This window comes from Phaseolus vulgaris, chromosome 7, assembly GCF_051622355.1.
Source record: "Phaseolus vulgaris cultivar YP4 chromosome 7, ASM5162235v1, whole genome shotgun sequence".
Classification (NCBI taxonomy): domain Eukaryota; kingdom Viridiplantae; phylum Streptophyta; class Magnoliopsida; order Fabales; family Fabaceae; genus Phaseolus; species Phaseolus vulgaris.
The window spans coordinates 50509102-50528539 of record NC_143504.1 but is presented as its reverse complement, the minus strand read 5'-3'; the positions used below and the strand labels follow the sequence as shown (position 1 = coordinate 50528539).

Below are 19438 nucleotides of genomic sequence, written 5' to 3'. Positions count from 1 at the left end.
TCCCGTTCCATGAAAAGGTGAGATAGTAATTAGTAAATAAACCGTCGGAGGTGGATTTATTATTCGAGAACTTGTCGTGATAGGATAAAATAGCAAACCGAAAGCAATGAATGTACGACGGAACATGTCCAAATAAAAAATGAACTTTTGCTGCCACATATTCTAAGCCATGGTCATGGACTTCATTCACTACCATAATTAGGTAAAATTCCTATACTTCTTTCTAGATACAAAATCTTATTCCAAGCAAAACAAAGTGCTCAGAAGTAAAAACATTGATAAAAAAATGAAGAGGAAAACTTCATCGAAAAAGGCTATTACAGTATTATTCATTTTACTCAGCCCAAAAATCCACTTGCACGACGTGATAATCTATTTTGTCATCCATCCCTGAGATTTAATACAATGACTTGTTCTGACAACCAAAGTCAACAGTTCAAGCACAACCATGATAGCATCTAACTGATGTGACTTGGTAACTCCATAGAGGTGGGTAAGAATACCGGTGGATCAAAATCTCACCAAAAGCTCTCAATCTGGGCGCGGCAACAAAAAGCTAAAGCCAGAGTTTTCACGAATTAGAGGAGGGGGCTCTATATCTGCAATATCTATCTGTTCCATTGATTTCGATATGTCATCAACAGAAAACGGAATGCTGCACAAAATACATGGTTTCATATGGTTAATGATACATTGTCACGATACATATTTTTAAAAGGGTATATTAAGAATACAGGCTTCTCAAACTAGTATTCAAGTCAATTTGGATAAACTTTTCAACAAAAACAAGAGTAGAATATAAAATAAATGTAAATTCAATTTTAAACTTCACATAAAAAATCAGCGTACACAACTATAATTTTTCAGAAGCTCCCTCGTCCAAATTGTTTGTAAGCACCAGTAAATTCACTAAAACATGACATTCTTGCCTTAAAAAAATCCTATTATAAGCTTGGTAGCTTTTAGGGTTCAGTTGAATGCAAGTGATTATAAGCTTAGTAGCTTTTATAGTAACATGGAAAAATTGTCTATATTCCGTATAAGCGTGTGCGTGTTATTCTGGTAAAGTCAGGGGTCACAAATTTGAGATTTGAGAAGAATTAAAGTCAGGGATCAAAAATTGAAAGCTTCAGGACTGTCACAAGCTTAACTCACTTCTATATTTTTCTGTATTTAGTTTGTCGTGCATCATGGTTAAACTAATCAGTAAGAATTTACGCCAATAAAAAGTGAGTGATATTTTGCAAGAATATTAAAAATAGGAAAAGCTCAACAATTATCACACGAACTAATGATATCTGACTGACCTTGAATCATCATCCAACAGGAAAGAATTACTAACTGCATTATTTGAATCTTCAGTCATCAATACTCTCATGTTGGATATGACCTAGATGAAAACATTAATACCGCAAAGCTCAGCATGGTTTTTCTGTTCATCTTGAATTTGAAATTATCGTACTGCTTTCTAACAGGGATGATTTTAAAGAGTTTAAGCAAAACTTTTCTGTAAAAACTTACATCAGAGGACACACTATGCGTTCCATATTTGTCATCCCAGTACATGGTGCTTATCCGATATAGTTGCTGTATACTAAGGACCTGTACACAGGCACCGATAATGGTAACTATGCCATAAAGTGAACTTTCAATGATAAATATTTTTCTACTTACTGGGCACAGGTCATGGCTTATTTCATCCAATGTTTTCTTTGGTTTCTGATGAATGACCTAAAACAAAGGAAAAATCAGTTCATCATATTTATCCTATGACATTTTGCAAAAAAGAGAGCCAGATGGTAGGTAGCTAAAAATAGACCGATACCAGAAATCCAATAGCTTGTCTAATATGTTTGAGCTCATCCCAGGCAGAACCTGCATACTGAATTTTTTTTTTGGAGGGTGGAAGATGTTAGTACATGTAGTTCAAAGAACTGAAGAGAACAGCAGTGCAAAGTTAATGCACCTCATCTGTTGCCTTATAACACCAATGCTCCAATTCAGCCAGACCAGCTTTGACATATTCTCCATTGCTAAATGAGCAGCACTCCCGTCGTAAAAGAAGACTAACCAAAAAAAGTGAGATGATTAAAATGAGAATTCCGATTTACATAACAGAAGATATCCCTTAAAACGGGATGTTAGAAATGCAGAACAAACCAACCTGTTGAATAATTGTACATTGATGAAAGAAAAAATTTGCGTGAACACCTTACGAACTAAAAAGGGAGGAACCTGCCAAAATTAAGCCGAAGTTGGAGAAATTACAACACTAAATAAATGAAAATATAACAACTAGCCAAAGAAAGGCAAATAAAATAATGTTAGAAGAATATATTATGCAGACGTGTCTGAGACCAAATTATGAAGACCAACCTTTTTGCTAAATAATTTATAAGAACCTGTTCATATTTAATTATTCATATAAATCTCCCTTTACTTAAAATAAAAAACAAAGAAAATATATGTAACTTGAGCAAACAATAAGGGAGGTCATGTAAATTTATTAAATTCAAAGAGGTATACATGATTTTATTACACTATATTTAAGGGTACCAAAAATATATGTAAAGTGCAAGAAGTATTATTGGCACATATTGCTATGAGGCAAAAACACAGAAAGAATGCTTCCAAAAGTGATTATACTAACATGATTAGCTTTCAGAGTATTGAGAAAGATTCCTAGGCTCTTCACTATCCCCTGCCAGTGAGCAATCAAGGCGCGCTGGGCTTCAGTGTTTGCAACAGAACGTGATGATCCCTTAACAAGGCTTGCTCTGGATGTTCTTGGTGCCTATCTCGTCACATACCAAAAGTGATTTTTTACATGAATGATATTCCAAGGAAATGTGAAATGTATAAATTGGAATTTTTTTTTATCATTTTAAAGCCTGCATTATAGACCAGTTTGTAGAATCTACAGATTAAAGAATAATTTGTCATACCTGGATGCATAATCCGAGCAAGGGAGAAATTTCTTTCTTCAAATTATCACGAATCATTCCATATATCTTTTCCACATATGCTGTAAGCTGCTGTTTGAATAGCAGAGCAGGGTACTTGGCTTCAACTTGTCTTAGTGTATCTACTCCTCTGCTTGCGCTGCCGTTGACTAGGGAAAGATTTACTCCAGCTGGAGTTCCACGGAAACTCTGGAAAGAGGGAACTATGCTTACCTGAAGGATAAAAGTTTTGCATTGGAAAGTAGTTCGTTGAATCAGAAGCAATGCTTACTTGAGTCATCCTCCCAAACAAGGTTGCTGATGAAGAACGACGGCGTTGCGGAGCCATTCCAGCAGCACCACTAGCCTTCAGTGTACGCTGGAGTAACAAGAGAAGTGTAGAGGCATTGGATAACCAATAAGCCAAGACATCATTATTATCCTGGGTCTGAAATTCGAATGAAATATATCAGCACCTTGAAAGTGTTAACCTAAGAGGAACAAGAAAAAGAGGGCACTAGCATGTGGAAGTTGCATTTTTCACACCTCAATTGCATGGCCAATAGTTTGGATGATACGATCAAAAACACTAGTACGCTCAACTTCAAATGATCGCCAGTGCAAGAGGCATTTGTATATGATACAAGCAGCAATTGGTCTGTTCCCAGCAAAGCCTAGATGTTGTGCAATACATCTGATGAGTAACTCTTGATTCTCCTGTTGTTTCTCATTTAGTGACTTTTGTGGCTTATCATCCAAACCGTCAGAGGGTTCCCTCCGGTGCATTGATGTGCTATGCATTTCCTGATTAGACTATTAGGTGGCCAAGAAAAAGTCAAATCCATATAGACATACCCAAAAGAAATAACAAATTTATAATTGATGTATTTACCACAGGTGTCTTTGCTTCTGGTACAATATGACCACTTTCAGTTCTCTATATAGACAGACAAGAAACTCCTTTAAATCAATGTCCAGCTTATTATTGTTTCCATGCATATAATATTCATTATTGGGGGATTACCTGGATGATTGATCTTGAACGTCCTGAAAAGAACTTGTTAGGTGTCATGGACACAGCTTGTTGACGTAGTACCTGATTCTCTGATTCTAAATTAGTAATCTTCTCTTCTAGCCTAATAATAGAATTATGAGATTTCAGTTAATTAAGAGTAGGCATGATATGATGAAATTTTGAAATTAGATATAAATTATTCAGAGATATCAAGGAAAGATAAAAGAAAGATAACTTTTTGAACAGCTAGCCAATGATATTGTGGAACATTTCACATGAAAGAAAGTGTCTAAAACAAAGAATTTTGGCACACAAGTTTAGACAGGTCATCCCATATTTTCAAGGCAGATCATCACTGATTAAAGGGTGACCCAATGGACAAGGCTCCCACCACCTAGTAGGGTCTGGGATAGTAAATGTACACAGCCTTACCCCATAAGCAGAGACTCTATCCAAGATTTGTACTAGTGATCTTGGTCACAGCTAACAACCTTAACAGTGAGGCAAGGTTCTCCTTTGAAAGACATCATTGATTATTTCTGGAAAACAATTACATTAGATTATTCATCATTTATGTTACCTAGTCAATGATTCTTGAAGCAGACGACCCTTCTTCTCCATGTCTTCTACTTTTTTACCTCCTTCTTCACTACAAACTTGGGCTTCATTGTATTTTCTTTCATAGTCATCAGCTTTCTGTTTCTCTGACTCAAGTGAAGTCTGTGTGAAGTTAAAACCAAGACAAATCACTTAAGATGAGATAACCACTATATGCTGCTACAAAAACATTGGTATATCACCCAAAAGCTTAGGAGAAAATTATGCTCCATCATCAGTTTTTAATAAACTTATCCAAAGACATTCAGAAACATAAACATTTCAGTTACATCATTTTTGCACTCTTATAAATCCATCCAATCAAAATATATAATTCTAATACAAGTTATTACAGTAGAGATATAATCTATTGCCAAGTGCCTCCACCTAACCTCTTAATTTTTTAAATGATTTGTTCTTGACATTTAGACTTGGTATGGAAGCTCCATAACATGAAATGTACTCGTAAGTTTTAGTACAATCATCCTTGACATTTAGTACATTTAAACATGGTATGGAAGCTCCTTGCCACCCTCATTCTTCACAATCATTCATAATTGACGTAAGTTTAGTTCAATGTGCACACATCAAAGGACATTTTGTGTGGGAAGAACATCTCTATCAACTACCATTAACTATATTTTTCTTTAATAATGAATAAATTTGATAATATTGCTAATTTCAAGAGAATGAAAATTCATGGTTCTCAATCAGATATACCAAACTCCAGATCTGATGTTTTTTTTTTCCTTTACCAACTAACCAATGAAGAAAAAAAGGCTAAAAAATTAATGTACCATTCTAAGAATGATATAACCTATATATCACTGAAAAAAGTAATGTTAGAAATAAAAGCTTTAAACTTTAAATGAAGCATTTTGTATAGAAAGTGATGCATCCTTGAAATAAGGTTTACCTAATAGGAGATTTGATCTCCTATGACTGAGCTTTCTTACCTTTAGGCTCTCAATTTCTGCTGTCAATGTCTCAATTTTCTGTGTATCTTCAACAATAACCTGTGTTTCTTGAACGACAGGAGGTGCTTCTTCGACAACTTTCTTTACATTCTCTCGCTCTTTGATGAGCAGAGCATTAGTTTCTTCAAATTTGCTCTGCATCTCCTGCAATGAATTCTGCAATTTTGCTATCTCCTGAGCTTTGGATTCTTCCAAATTGGTCTGCACATGATTCAACATGGCTTACTTGATGCCTTACCAGTTCTAAGGGTACTCAGTAACTTGCAATTTTTTTCCTTTTAACAGTTTTCTATTTCTTATTTGTACAAGAGATCATTGGAACAAAAAATCCTTCCAAATTCTATCTATCCACAGAACATGTATCTTACCTTTAAACCCTTTTCTAGTTGAAGACGCCAAGTTAGTTCCTCCACTCGTTTTTCAAGTTTATCCTTTGCTTCTTGTAGGGCACCAGTTTCTTTTGCCGCCTATAGCAAATGGAAACAAATGTCAACTTAGAGAGAAGAAAATATAAAGATATAATGAAACCAGAAAACAATATTGAAAAAGTGAGGTTTATGCTACTTATATTACAAATTAGTCAAGTACAAGCAACTTAATCAGTTGGATCAAGGTAGGGTTAGTCTTAGATTTAATCCTCCATATCACTAAAAAGGAAAGAAACAAAAATATCACACAACTCTCAATTCAGATTTATTAAGAAGTGGACTTTAAGTCTAACTCAACTTTATTAAATTGGCTTATAAGGTGAGATTTTCACTCACTTATATACTATGAAATGTTCTTATCTCTAGTGTGGGATCTCAAATACATCTCCCTCATGCCGAGGCCTGCTAACTCGTGCGTGAGACTATATATTATGGATGGTTCAATAGTGGCCCGATAACGGGTGATCTGATAAGTCCAACAAACTTTCGCTAGGATAGACTCTAATATCATATTAAGAAGTGGACTTTAAACCTAACTCAACCTTATAAAATCGGCTTATAAGGTGAGGTTTGCACCTACTTATATACTATAAAATGTCTTTATCTACAGTCGAGGTGAGATCTCAAACATAGTGGTTTATGAAATCAAAATAAAAAGGGGACAATTTTATGTCTTCTATAATCACAAGTAAAAAGTTAGAGCCAATTTTCAATCTTGGTAGATCACAAGAGATTTTTTTGTTCTTATGTTGTTTTTCTCTTCAAAAGGGTGACAATGATTATGATAAATAAAAAATATAAATATTGTTTGTATTTACTTCTATGATTTAAAACTCAACTTTACAATTAAACAAATTGATCTGATGACAAATAGTGTCCTTTTCCTTTTGAGCCACAAGTTATGTAGGATGAACATGTTACATCTTTAGTCATATATATATTTGAAGGATCTACTTAATCTATAAGAATCATGGTAGACATAAAACTATACCATTTTCAGTTTCCTAAGTTCTCTCCTGGATATGCGTCCCCTCCATCTGCACTGTGTGACTATTGCACCTTTCTTTAGCCTCTTATAATATAAGGCAGCTCTGTGACACCGCCACCAAGCCTACAATTTTTGAGAGAGAAAATTATTGAACACTGATTGCCCTAGAGGATGATCCAAATCATTTAGTACTTGACCAAACCTGAATGAGGATGGCAGCTTTAGTCTGCTTCCTAAATCTGAATTCCTTGCGAGCAGCAGTGGCCCTTATAGCTCGTTGCAGTGTTAGTACGGACAGATGAAGTTCTTTATAGGCTTTCCTAGCTTCATATCTGCGTATATTCTTCTGTATTTTCACAGCAGCAGCTTCCCTTCTCAAATGCTCATAGAGTTTACATGCAAGTCTTCCTATAGATAATATATCATATATCTTAAGAATAACATCAAGTAATAAGGTTTCCTACAGATCTAAGATACATTATGCTAGTTAGGGAAGTCATACTATGAACATGACTGCATTTATACTAACAAATTAATCAGGTTATTTCACTATTGAAACAATTTACCTCTCCACCTAGACTGCACGTATATGGTCTTCTTACGCAATGCAAGATAATGTTTGCGAGCTTGATGGGTTCGCACACGCCGTTGGATAACTTTTGCTGCATTACTAAGTACTTGAGCTCTCTGAGCATCTAATTCAGCCATCTGACCTGCTCTCAAGAATACCTTTGTTTTTCCAATCTACAACATTTGAAGCCAACCAGTGAAAATATGAGCCGCGCATACATATTATACGTATACGCAAGTTATGAGACCATACAAGCCCCCAGTTGATATTAGATAGTTAAGTCTGAAAGAGCTGTTACAAAGTAATGCTGAAATGTGCAAGGGTTATAGTTGTTCCCAGGGCCTAAAGGGATTTACAGCAGAGGTATGAACAACTCAACAAGAACACGAACAATAATTATTCTGGTGCAATATATTAAGTTACCTGATATCCTTTAAGCCCCATCTTTTCCAGAATCTTTTGGCAACCAGTTTTTTCATCACAGCTACCCATAGGTGAAAAACTTGACATTAGCACCATGGCCAAGTTTGGTACAAAATATTTTAACATTCAAAGCCAAACTTTTACTCCCAGGCATATAAGATAAACTAAAAGAATGCTTACTTTGCTTCCATGGCCTCTGGGGCAAGGAGGCCAAATCTGTTTATAAATTCAAAGAACGCACGGCGAGTAGGGTAGCCAGCACAACTGATTCTGATTGCCTCCAAAACACCCTATAAGGGCAAGAGTTACAAATTGCAGAAGAAGGGGTAAAGACTTTAAGGAATTATGAATATACTTTTGCATAAACCATCTTCTAAAAAATGAAATAAAGGAAATACATAGAAGTATACTCACACCACAGCGAAGTTGTTGCATAATATTGACATTCTCAAAAATTGCAGGCTTCAGGAGGTTGTTTGGTTTCACACATCTAATGTAATGGGGTTCTGTAGAATTTAATGTCTCCATTAGGCTTTGTAGTTGTAGCTGCACCATTCAGAATTTTGTTAGCTTCTTGATAATAAGAAGGCAATTCAATTTTTGTAGGTAGTGAGGGGAGCTTGTTCACATATTCATTATTTGAATTTTTAGGTGAAATCCTAAAGTTTACAATCAAGACTTGGAAAGGAATGATACCTTAAAACGAGAACCAATTGAAGAAAATTTGGAAGATTTTGATGACTCTTCTGGGAGTGGTGGAAAAAGGCCAGATACAAAAGAACATTTGGAAGCACTCAATAAATCTTGATGTTCTGGAACCACATAATCCTTGTTTTTGTCTAAGAATTGTTCAGATTGGTATAGTACCTGCAAATTTGTGAGGGTAAATTTGAAAAAACCATGATGTCTCATTTTGGCAGCAGCAAATGTTGAGATTAGTCATACCTCCCCAGCATAATGAGCGATTGTGAAATCTGTTCGAGACAATTTTGGCTTAATAAATCGCTTGTGATTCTTAAATGTTTGATAAAGCTTGTTTGCAAATGTTTCATGAGTTGATTTTGGGAACATGCTGAAAGACAAAGGCAGAAGGTCAAGGAAAGAATGATGGAGATAGGTTATGTTATTTACCAAGGAGCTATGGATTTTAAGAAACCAGACAAAAACTGGATCATGTCTACTTTTATGAACTAAAGGTTAAAAATTAAGATCATCAAGCAAACTATGAAAAAGAAGAAGTTCACAAGAGGAAAAAACAATATTTTACCAAGCTTCATCGAGGAGAGCAATGATTCCTCCAGGTTTCTGCAAAAGCAAAATCAATGTAAAAGAATAGAATAAGAACAAAAGGCAGGAAAAGCCTAACTAGGGATTGAATTAGGATGTAAAATGGGCTCAAAGTAATAACTTGGTGGACGACTACTCAGAAATAGAAATTCCTTAAAGGTAAATTTATATAACAAAGATCTCGCAGCTCAGTTCCAAAGAAGCAAGAAAGAAACTCGTAAACCAATTTTATTTTCATCACACGTTCCTGTACTCCTGCTTCTCTTACTTTCTACATGTATGTAGCTGTTCTGTGATTTTTGTCAACCTTTTCCAACTTGGATCAATCGAGTATTCATTATTAATAGGAAAGGTATAGTCTCACTAAATAGACTGTGGGAAGAACCTATATTAGATAGTTAAAAAAGGCAGCATTGTATATATCATCATTAAGCATATAAAAACACTACCTTTCAGTTTCATTAATGATATGAACAATTAAATAGAGGGCTTCCATCTAAAAATGAGTTAATATACTCAATGTCCGGAAGAAAGTGGGAAATAAGGATAGAAAGAAAACCTTCTCAATAAGGTCCAAAACATCTTGGTTGTCAACAAATTCAATGTAGCTCCAATTGATCTGCTCCTTCGTATATTCTTCTTGTTCCATTTTAAACACGTGCTGAAAGCCATCATCATAGTCATATTAGATACAGAAATAGTGAACGAACTTGAAGTGCATAATTTGTTCTTAGAGTTTGCCTGATTAAAATGTTGCTGCAACTTCTCATTTGTGAAATTAATGCAAAATTGCTCGAAACTGCAGAGCATGATAAACTGAAAATAAGTTACAAAAGATTGAAACTTGAGAACAAGTAGAGGTAGTTGCTTTCAATATCTTCAGTAATGCACTTGGACATACTAATGGATCGATATGTTTATTCTTCAAAACTATATATTACCTGTTAGCTTTAAAACTTTCAAAACCATAGATATCTAGGACCCCAATCAAAGACTTAGATTTGGGGTCTTGTCCGATTGAATTATTAATCTTGTCCACCAGCCTGTTAGCAAAAACATAAATGACCCAGGAATCAAAACCAGAACCATGTATCCTTATATTCAGTATGTCTCACTAATTAGACTCTACAAAGGTCTTAAAAATGACTGTATTTCCATTTTCAGTATCTTACCAGTCAAATAGCCGAGAATAAATTGTTTTTGCCAATCCATCTCTACTCACTGCTGCACTTTGGGGGTCAAGGCTCCTTTTTATAACTTCTTCAGGGGTGATCATGACACGCTTACATAATGCATCTTCCAAGGCATTGGCATCACACCTGATCCAATATTGACAGTCATCTTAAAGAAACTATAAACCATAAAAACACAAGTAATGATACAACAGTGTCCGTACATGAGAAGCTCAGCAGTTGTTTTCAGGTGGAATTTGGCTTTGTCATCTTTTGGAACCGATGAGTCAACATCTTTTCCTTTGGTGAATTCAATATTACCAATATGAAGAATTGAAGCAACAACTCTGAAAATGGCTTCCTGAGAACAAGACAAAAGGACAAAGCAGAGAGGTGGAAAACAATCATTCTATATTCTAGCAAGAAAGAAGCTACATTCGTTATTCTTAAAGAAATACCTGATCTTTTTGACTTATTCCAACAATATCCATAGCTCTCCGAGTGGCAAGATATTCACGAGCATCACTTATGTCAGCCAGTTCATAGCATTTTGACTGGTTAAGGTAGTGAAATGATCTAGGATTTCCTAATTTGTATTTCTCAATTTCCTGTTAGCAGAATTTCCAATGACTTTACATAATTAAAAGAATCAACAGTGAGTAGATGATAGACAGAAAGCCACCTCGTTTGGTGCAGCACAAAGAAGATAAAAGCAATGGTAGTTCCTTTCAGGATCATTAATTTGGCAAACACGAGATCTCTCTAGAAGATATGTTCGGATGGCTGCTCCTGATATTCTTCCACTTTTATCAAATTGGATCTCAACAAATTTACCAAAACGACTGCACCATTAACACTAGGAGAATTTGAAACCAACTCTTTGGTAATAGCTTGCACATTCAGTATCATGAGCAGGTTATATTAGCAAAAAATAAATCATTTTCTGAACAAAAAATTGATTAAGGCATCATTCTAACTTCGCATCTTAAAATTATAATCCTTTGGCAATATGACGTGATACTAAAGGTAATGAAATGAGAAAAAAATGGAGGCACAGTTAATCTATAATTTCAGAGAAGCAGAACGAATGAAGCACAAGGAATCCTTCATGGCCCACATGTCAAAAAGATTGATAAAAAAGATAATTTATATACCAGAAGTCATAGAGAATAAAACCCACAAAATTCTTTATTTACCACACTATAGAGAGACTCACCTAGAATTGTTATTCCTAACAGTTTTAGCATTCCCAAATGCTTCCAGAACTGGATTTGACTGCACTCAAATCAGTCAATATGGAAATCTTGAATGAGTTCATAATAGAAGATAAGAAAAACAAAAGTTATTCGGGAGGGGGAGGGAGCATGAGAATGGGAATTCTGTTAGATTTTAAAAAATGAGAGTTATTAATTGAATCATACTTCAAGAACTTGTTGTTCAACTGTTCGTCCTTCAGTACCAGCCCTACCACCTAAGAAAGCAAGGTACTGCATAAGCATTTTTGTAGTTTCAGTTTTACCAGCTCCACTTTCCCCACTGACTAGAATTGAATTACTCTTTCCTTCAATAATCATCGCCCTGTTATTAATAAAAGCATCAATTTAATATTTGCTTCAATTATAGAAATGAAGCTTTAATCTTTAGAAAAAATTTAAGATTACCTATATGCAACATCAGCAACGGCAAATACATGAGGACTTAATTCTCCAAATGGTGCTCCCTTGTATTGTTGCATCATATGTGCACCATAAATATGAGGTAGTCTTTGGAATGGATTTATTGCAATCAGAATATTTCCAGTATAAGTCTGCCAAAACAATATTTTCACTTGTAAACTTCACTGTATGTCATCTCATCACATTAAAGGGAAGAAATCCTTACGTATATTTCATTCAATTCATATCTAGCCTTTAAGTTCTGCAGGACTCCAGGCTCATGCAAATAGGACAGTTTAGTCATATCGTCCACTCCACCAGGGGGAGCTTCCATATCCTTAGGATATATTTTTGATAAATTTGCATTAACCTTGAAATAGGCAAAATAGAAGTACAAGTAATAATTCAGATGTAATCTTTGGCCAAATAAGTCACAGTAAAATTTGCAGATTATCAGTTAGCAATAGAAGCATGAGAAAGAGCGAGTGTTTCATCAATGAAGTAAAATGCCTTTAGAAGTCAACAAATAATAATTATTTTTTTACTACAGAGTTCAATCAGTAAAAATAAAGCAGGAATACAGTAAAGAAACTGATGGCAATAAATTTATCAGGACTCCAATGACTTTGACGGTGGATTTTCAACATGATAAACATTAATTAACACAACTTTTGATGGATCACAATAATGACTTGAATCCCAAGCTGGAAAATTAAGTTCAATGAAAGAAATAAGGCTTGTTTATGGATCTCTTGTTACTTTTTTATTTTTTCTTTACCCTTTTTTACTCATTTTGTGATCTACTTGAAGCTAAGATACAGCTGACTAGCAGTGCTTTATCTTTTTTAAGTTGATCATCAGGTGCTGTATATAATTATATATAGGATGATCACAAGGGATACCAGGGTCAAAACTAAAGTAAATAAAATGGGGACCTCATGTGAAAATTACTAAATTGAAGAGAGGCGGCAAATTAATATATTTTTGGAAAATTAATACACAGGAAAAAAAATGAGGTCAAACCCTCCCCTAAAGGCTTTCATTTAATTATTGCCATACAATAAGCCAATGTCAAAGTTTGGCTATCCTACACAGTATGAATTGATTTTAGAATGAAAGCCTAATTTATCAAGACAGGGAGCCACGTATCAATGACCCAAATTAACAATAAACCTACCGATCCTCTTCTCAAAATATAATGCATATAAAGGCAAAAAATCTAATACTATAAAAAACAGAACCCGGTAAATGGCACTCTGACAGTCTACAAACCTTTTTTCCATTGGTAGTTTCAATTTCAGCATCCTTTCCATTGATTTTTAATACCTGCCCATCAATCCAAGATACCTCTGGGTCTTCAATCCAGACATGAGAACCCACAATAATATTCACGGGAGTCCCCTGCAGATGGAGATATGGAATAATTTTTTATTACAACTATCTTGTCCGCAAAAAAACTAACAAGAACTGTATATACATTTCTCTCATAACGTGTGCCTAGAAATATCTATAAATTCCAAACTGAACTAAAATATGTCTACCAATAACACAAGTTTCTTTCTAACAGTTACACAGAGTCTGTAATACTAACAGCCAAATAAAATAAATCAGAATGTTTTACCATAATTTTCACAAACAGTAGCCTAACAACCAAGTGGATACCACATTTACAAAAGTCAGTCAGTTTAATCAGAGTTAGCTGCTGGATGAAAAGATATCATTTTTTTCCTAATACACCCGTTTCGTTTCTATACATAGATTGGGAGCTATTTTGAAATTCTTTCTGAATCTCGAAAAATTGCTTTACAAGAAATCAGATTCTACAAGTCTAAGTCGATGCTTTTCAGAAGTGGAAGTTCATGTTTAGAATAAACAATCACGAGTCACAATATTAATTTGAAACTTGATATGCCAACTAAATCAAAATTTCTTCTACCCATTGCTAAAAAGAAAAATAAAAGGTTAAAAATTATCCCCTTCTCTAACACATCTGGATAACATGTCCAATCCATACACAGAACAAACCAAGTGAGATTTGTCTGCGTGCATTCCATGATTGATCACTTTTGTTTCATAATTTGGCATCATATCTCTGACAGTGCTGCCTACGTAGCCCAACTCCATCTGAATGCAACATCTCCCAGTTCTTATAAGAAAACAACACTAAAAAAAACACCTAAGAAACTGTATACCAGTTTTGTACTACGGATTTTACCAGTGAGTCCAATCCTTTTTCCCATACTAATCCAAAATCCCAATGTGCACTGATCATGGAGGAGGATCACGATATAAAACAGGTATGAATTGCATAGAAACACTTTACTTCAAAGTTTGATGATCCATAATACCTTCTGAAGCATCTAGTCCATAGTTCCATTCCATCAGTTACGTAAGTATTTTCAATTCCAACGCATATAAGGTACGCAAGTATAGTATTATTTTATAAACATAAAACAGGTCAACGCCTGAGGCCTGTATTGATTGTGCAGGCGACTAACTAAACAGAAAGAAAAGCCGCATTACGTGAAAAAGAAGAAAAATGAAAATGGCGAGAGAAGTGTTTGCATTAGAAGCATACCATTATCGCAGTGTCGATTGGAAGGTGTGGGAGGCGTGGAGGAGTAGGTGGTTCATAAAGAGAAGGATAACAGTAAGGGATCTGGCAGTGCGATTTGAATGAAATGCGTTAAGAAAGTGAGAAAAGATGAAGGTGAAAGTGAGAGGGAAGGGAAAATGAAAGGAGAGAGAAGTGGAAGTGAATGTAGGTGAGGGTGAGGGTGTGGATCCATGAGAAGACATTCTTCGCCTCGCCCTTCAACTTCGGCACCTTCTTCTTCTTCCCTTTGCTTTCGCGCCAACTCGTGGTTCCTAATCAACTATGTGTCTCTTCCTCTTCGCTTTTTAACGAAATTTCTTCTCACTCCCTTCCCTTCTCTTTCAAATGTTTATACCTATGCTCAAACACTCCAACTGCCACTTGTCACTTCTTAACACCACCATAATCTTCACAATAATATTCAACTTTATACATTTATCCATTTCTGCGTGGCCTCCTCTAACTAATGAATTTAATAACTATTTTTTTATAGACAAAACAATTAAATTAATATATATAATAATCACTTTCTTATTCTCTATTATAAATATTAAAATGGATCTTTAAACAATGTCTTACACAGTATTTCACGACTTATAATCACATTTTTTAACTTAATTATAAAATAATAATTACTCATTTTCTTTTGATTGTTTTTTTAACTTTATAAATTATAAAAAAAATATGTACTTGGTAGGCAGTGAGACTAACCATGAACCACAACAGCATGTTGCATATATGATGGGTTTAGGTTGTGACTTAACTTCGACCCTTCAAAGTCCATGAAGTTGGCAAAATTACATCTGTCATGGTTCGCCACATAACCGTCTGGATAACAAGTGGCCATATTGTGACCTTGACATTTATAATTAAAGCTTTACACAAGAAAATAAAGCATGCATTACTAGTACTACTGCAGAAACTTTAAGGCAGTGATAAGATTGTTTGCCTTCAGCACAAGATAAACAAACAACATATCTTAGCAGCAAGTGCAGCAAGTTTTTCCTTTTCTTCTTCCCCTACTTAATGTCCACTGCCTAATTCTCCTAACTAAATAAACCACTAAAAGCCAAGAAAACTTCAGCATTCTCCCTGGCTAGTTTAGTTTCCATCAGCTGCAGATTTCAGGTAAAGGGTCTCACCACCATCACCAGAGTGGCCACTAGAGCTTCCTCCTCTGCCTTCACCAGAGCTTCCAATATCTTGCTTGCCACTGCTGCCAATGCGTACAAAATCAGGGAACCCTCCAGAACCTATAGTTGCATTGCCCCCTACAGTTGTGCCTTCACTTTCCAACATGTGAAAGCCTTGGCTTCCACTGGAGCTCATGCCAAGTTGGCTGTGCAAGCCTTGCTGCTGTTGAAGCCCTGAGAAGGGTTGTTGAGCATACAAAAGGGAGGAGCGTGAAGCCATTAGCTGTTGTTGTGACATCTGCTGAGCTTGTTGAGCCTGCATGTAGTGTGCTCCCTGCTGCATAATTCCACTAGGAGGATACTGCAATGACATCCAAAAGAACATGAAGTTAACTGAAGGTCATGTATGATATTGGATCATTACCATATTTTGCACATAAAATGTATCCAGCATGTCTCATGTTGAGGCTTTCAAAGTGATTTCTTATGCTAATCAAATATTCTGAAAAATAATTGTGTACCTGACCAGGCATAGGAGGTGGTTGGGGCTGAGAATCAGCTATTGCAGCAAGGTACATGAGATTTCTCTGCAGCCTGGATTGGTTCCTGAAATAAAGACAAAAGGTTATGATGATTTAGGACCACAGCAAAAGGAGCAGGAAAGGAACTAGAATTCCATGCCATGCCATGACGTTAAAGGCAAAATCTAATAATTGTTTCGGGTTTCTATCACAAGGCAAACATGGAGAAATGTGATTTTTTGAAGCAACTTTTTCATACCCCCACCCTTCCCCAAGAAAAATGTTTAATCTACTTGGAGTATCCTGTGTTCCCTTCCAGCTGCAATGACAAAAAAACAACGAATGATGCAGTTGCCCAAAAGGTTACAACCTTTCTCCGAAAGATTGACCTTGCGGGATGTAAAATATATGTACAGAAAGTGACAACTCTTTTGCATCAACTTATCATGTTTGCAAATTCAATTCATAATTGTATTAAACTATTGGTGTCCAATTTTTTTCAAGTATTGTGGGGTACCCCGTATCTTAGAAAAAGCCTGCAAAAAGATAGGTAGTCAATGCAGACTCCATATAGATTCAAAATTTCAAACACCATAGCTTTTGTCGTCATATTGACTGGTTAGGTAGCTTAGAACAACAACTACTGTAACTGCAAGTAAAATATCACACAAAAAACTAGGAGGAGAAAGTAGGAGGTTTTTAAGTTCTTGAAAATTAATCTTGAGATAAATCATTATTAGCATGAACTATTTAATCGCGCTAATACCCAAAGCTAATCTATGAGGAGCTAGGCTATTGCAAGTGGAACAAGTAACCAGAAAACTAAGTTAGAAATTCACTAAAGGGATTGATGTAAGAACTTGTTCAAGTTTCTATTCCTTGAAGTTATTATATGACACCAAACCAGAAGGATGCATGCTTGCCAAGAAATTAAGATGTGAGAATCAAAATTTTCAAATGATGCAATTTAAACAAATTCTTACTCAGCACACTCGCTCAGCTTGCCAGAATTCTGGCTTTCAACAATCTTCAGAATCAGAGACTTATTCTCGTCCAGATACTGCTTGAAAAGAGACAAAAACTTGTTATTTGAGAGAGATGATAATATAAAAAAAAACAAGGGAAAAATTGCCTAGTAAATGTGAGGTGGTGGGGGGAAAACAACAAAGAGAAAAAGTCCTTTTTGATCTGTTCTCCCTTAAAACACACAATATGATTCATGTTAATCATAGTAAACTTCAGAAAATATGCAGAGAATTTTAGGGTGTATTTTCTAAAATGCATTGTACAACAATTGTTGTGTATACCATATCACATTAGTGAATTTTACTTCTGTCAACTGAAATTATAAATGTAATCATTTTCCGGCCGTTCAAAATTGTCACACACAGATCACCATGGAGGTGCTAAACCAAAACAGAGAAGCCAAACAAATGCATGTACCAATCTACAAAACCGCAGAAGGAACACATGAGAGAATCTATTAGCGTCATGCTCAGCACTATATTCCATGAACGGGGCAAAGAACACAGCAGGTATAAAAGTGGGGTGCCACCAGAACAGTGTAAACATACAATTACTGTGTCGAGAAAAGTAATTAAAATGAAAGGCAAAGAGAAGGGGCCCAAGAATGAGTGTAGACAAGCTTAATAAATGATAAAAACAGAGGGAATCAAGCAAAGTGGTGAAGGTGAAGTGACAAAGACGGGGATTACGTTAAGATAGTCTCACAGAGATGTTAGCAGAAAGTGACAAAGAATAAAGAGAAGAAGGCATAATGAGAAACAGAGTAAGCAAGGGGTAGTACTAAAAGTGGCACAGTAAGACCCACAGGCTCAGAGACACAAAAGAAAAGGTTCCCTGAGCAGAGACAGGTGAAGGGAAAGTGGAAAGAAGCTTGAGAAAAAGAAAAGAAAAGAAAAGGAGAAGAAGGAAAAGAGAGGGAGAATGGAAATGGAAGAGTGAAAGGAAAGGACCTGTTGAATGTGATCAGTGGTGACGTTGTTGGGGTAGTAGGCTGCCATGATGGGCTGCATCTGCATCAGGTGCTGCTGCATTTCTCGCACGCTAAGTAACTAAGTTCACTATTTATATACAAGAGATGATGAAATTGAAATCTATTCTCTCTCTTTTTCTCTGAAGCAGAAGGGGGAAACAACCCCTGCAAGGGAAGAGTGCAACGGAGGAAGGAACTGCAAAGAGAAACAAAGGACTGTGTTTTTCTCTGTTCCCGCTTTTGCCTTCTCTCTCACTTGCAATTACAATTTCATTTACAATGTTGCTACCACACCACCGAGAAAGATATTATTATTTATTGCAAGAGAGATAGTTGAGGTTGAGGGAACCTGGTTGATTTGGCTCTTTCTTCTCTGCAACAGGGTCCCTCTCTGGAACTGCGTGTCTTTTCTCTCCCTCTCTCTCTCTGTCTCTCTCTTCAAAAAGTAGCTCACGTGATGGACCAGAGAGAGAAAATAAAAGATGCTGCTGTTCGCAACTAAACAGAGTCAAATACGTCAAAAGTTTCTCAAGACATAGCAAAATTTTGTTTTTTCTTTGTTAAGCTTCATTGCAGGAGTCACTGTTTATTTAGTTTCAAAAAATATAGGAAAAAGAATCATAATACTGGGACACAAATAATTTATTGTTTTTATGAAATCAATTACTTTGTTTATATATATTTCGATACTCTTTTATTAATAAAAATAGTTAGTTTTAGTGCAAGACCTAAAAACTCGTCTGTTAACAATAATTTAAAAATTGCAAGATTCCACTCTGATTTTCCTTTCACCATTTCACAACCAAACGAGAGAGATGGTTGAAACAAAAAGGAAAGAAAATTATGCTATTTGGTTCTAAAAATTTAATGAATAAATTATTCTGAAAGTATTTAAATTACTCATGAGCCTGTTAAATTAAAAGAAAATAAAGATTAAAGGACACAATATGAGTAGTAAACTATATACAAGATTTATTGAATGCATACATGAGAATCAAAAAAAAAATTATCACCTTTTATTTCTCATATTTCTCCCATCTACACATACAACAGTTATGTTATGCTTAAAAAACACTGTTATATAGTTTAAGTTAGCTTGTATACTTAACCCTCTTAAAAGAAAAATATTTACTGTGT

General features: G+C 35.4%; 2 protein-coding genes across 5 annotated transcripts; both read right to left on the bottom strand.

Moving 5' to 3' along the window:
- Positions 1–113: 113 nt before the first annotated feature.
- Positions 114–14974, bottom strand: LOC137829937 (myosin-11). Of its 2 annotated transcripts, XM_068636970.2 has the most exons (38): positions 14634–14974; positions 13328–13456; positions 12282–12425; positions 12062–12207; positions 11822–11978; positions 11617–11675; positions 11083–11242; positions 10859–11008; positions 10625–10761; positions 10401–10547; positions 10170–10271; positions 9970–10027; positions 9788–9889; positions 9209–9246; positions 8887–9013; positions 8638–8808; positions 8356–8487; positions 8122–8231; positions 7942–8002; positions 7514–7691; positions 7150–7355; positions 6951–7070; positions 5900–5998; positions 5511–5732; positions 4538–4677; positions 3967–4078; positions 3835–3879; positions 3489–3755; positions 3235–3390; positions 2946–3152; positions 2651–2794; positions 2165–2235; positions 1967–2066; positions 1826–1882; positions 1675–1731; positions 1522–1602; positions 1308–1390; positions 114–655 (listed from the first exon to the last, which is right to left on the bottom strand). In XM_068636970.2, the coding sequence occupies exons 1-38, from the start codon at positions 14634–14636 to the stop codon at positions 532–534; spliced, it is 4602 nt and encodes a 1533-aa protein (XP_068493071.2). In that variant the 5' UTR covers positions 14637–14974; the 3' UTR covers positions 114–531. The 2 variants fall into 2 exon arrangements, with proteins under 2 accessions (XP_068493071.2, XP_090161164.1); XM_090305038.1 differs by lacking the exons at positions 9788–9889; positions 9970–10027; positions 10170–10271; ... (8 more) ...; positions 13328–13456; positions 14634–14974 and adding an exon at positions 9350–9542.
- Positions 14975–15358: 384 nt separating this feature from the next.
- Positions 15359–18829, bottom strand: LOC137829935 (GRF1-interacting factor 1). Of its 3 annotated transcripts, none has more exons than XM_068636967.2 (4): positions 18282–18829; positions 17289–17365; positions 16306–16390; positions 15359–16145 (listed from the first exon to the last, which is right to left on the bottom strand). In XM_068636967.2, the coding sequence occupies exons 1-4, from the start codon at positions 18360–18362 to the stop codon at positions 15753–15755; spliced, it is 636 nt and encodes a 211-aa protein (XP_068493068.1). In that variant the 5' UTR covers positions 18363–18829; the 3' UTR covers positions 15359–15752. The 3 variants fall into 3 exon arrangements, with proteins under 3 accessions (XP_068493068.1, XP_068493067.1, XP_068493069.1); XM_068636966.2 differs by lacking the exon at positions 18282–18829 and adding an exon at positions 17749–17967; XM_068636968.2 differs by lacking the exon at positions 18282–18829 and adding an exon at positions 17613–17637.
- Between the last annotated feature and the right edge of the window lie 609 nt (positions 18830–19438).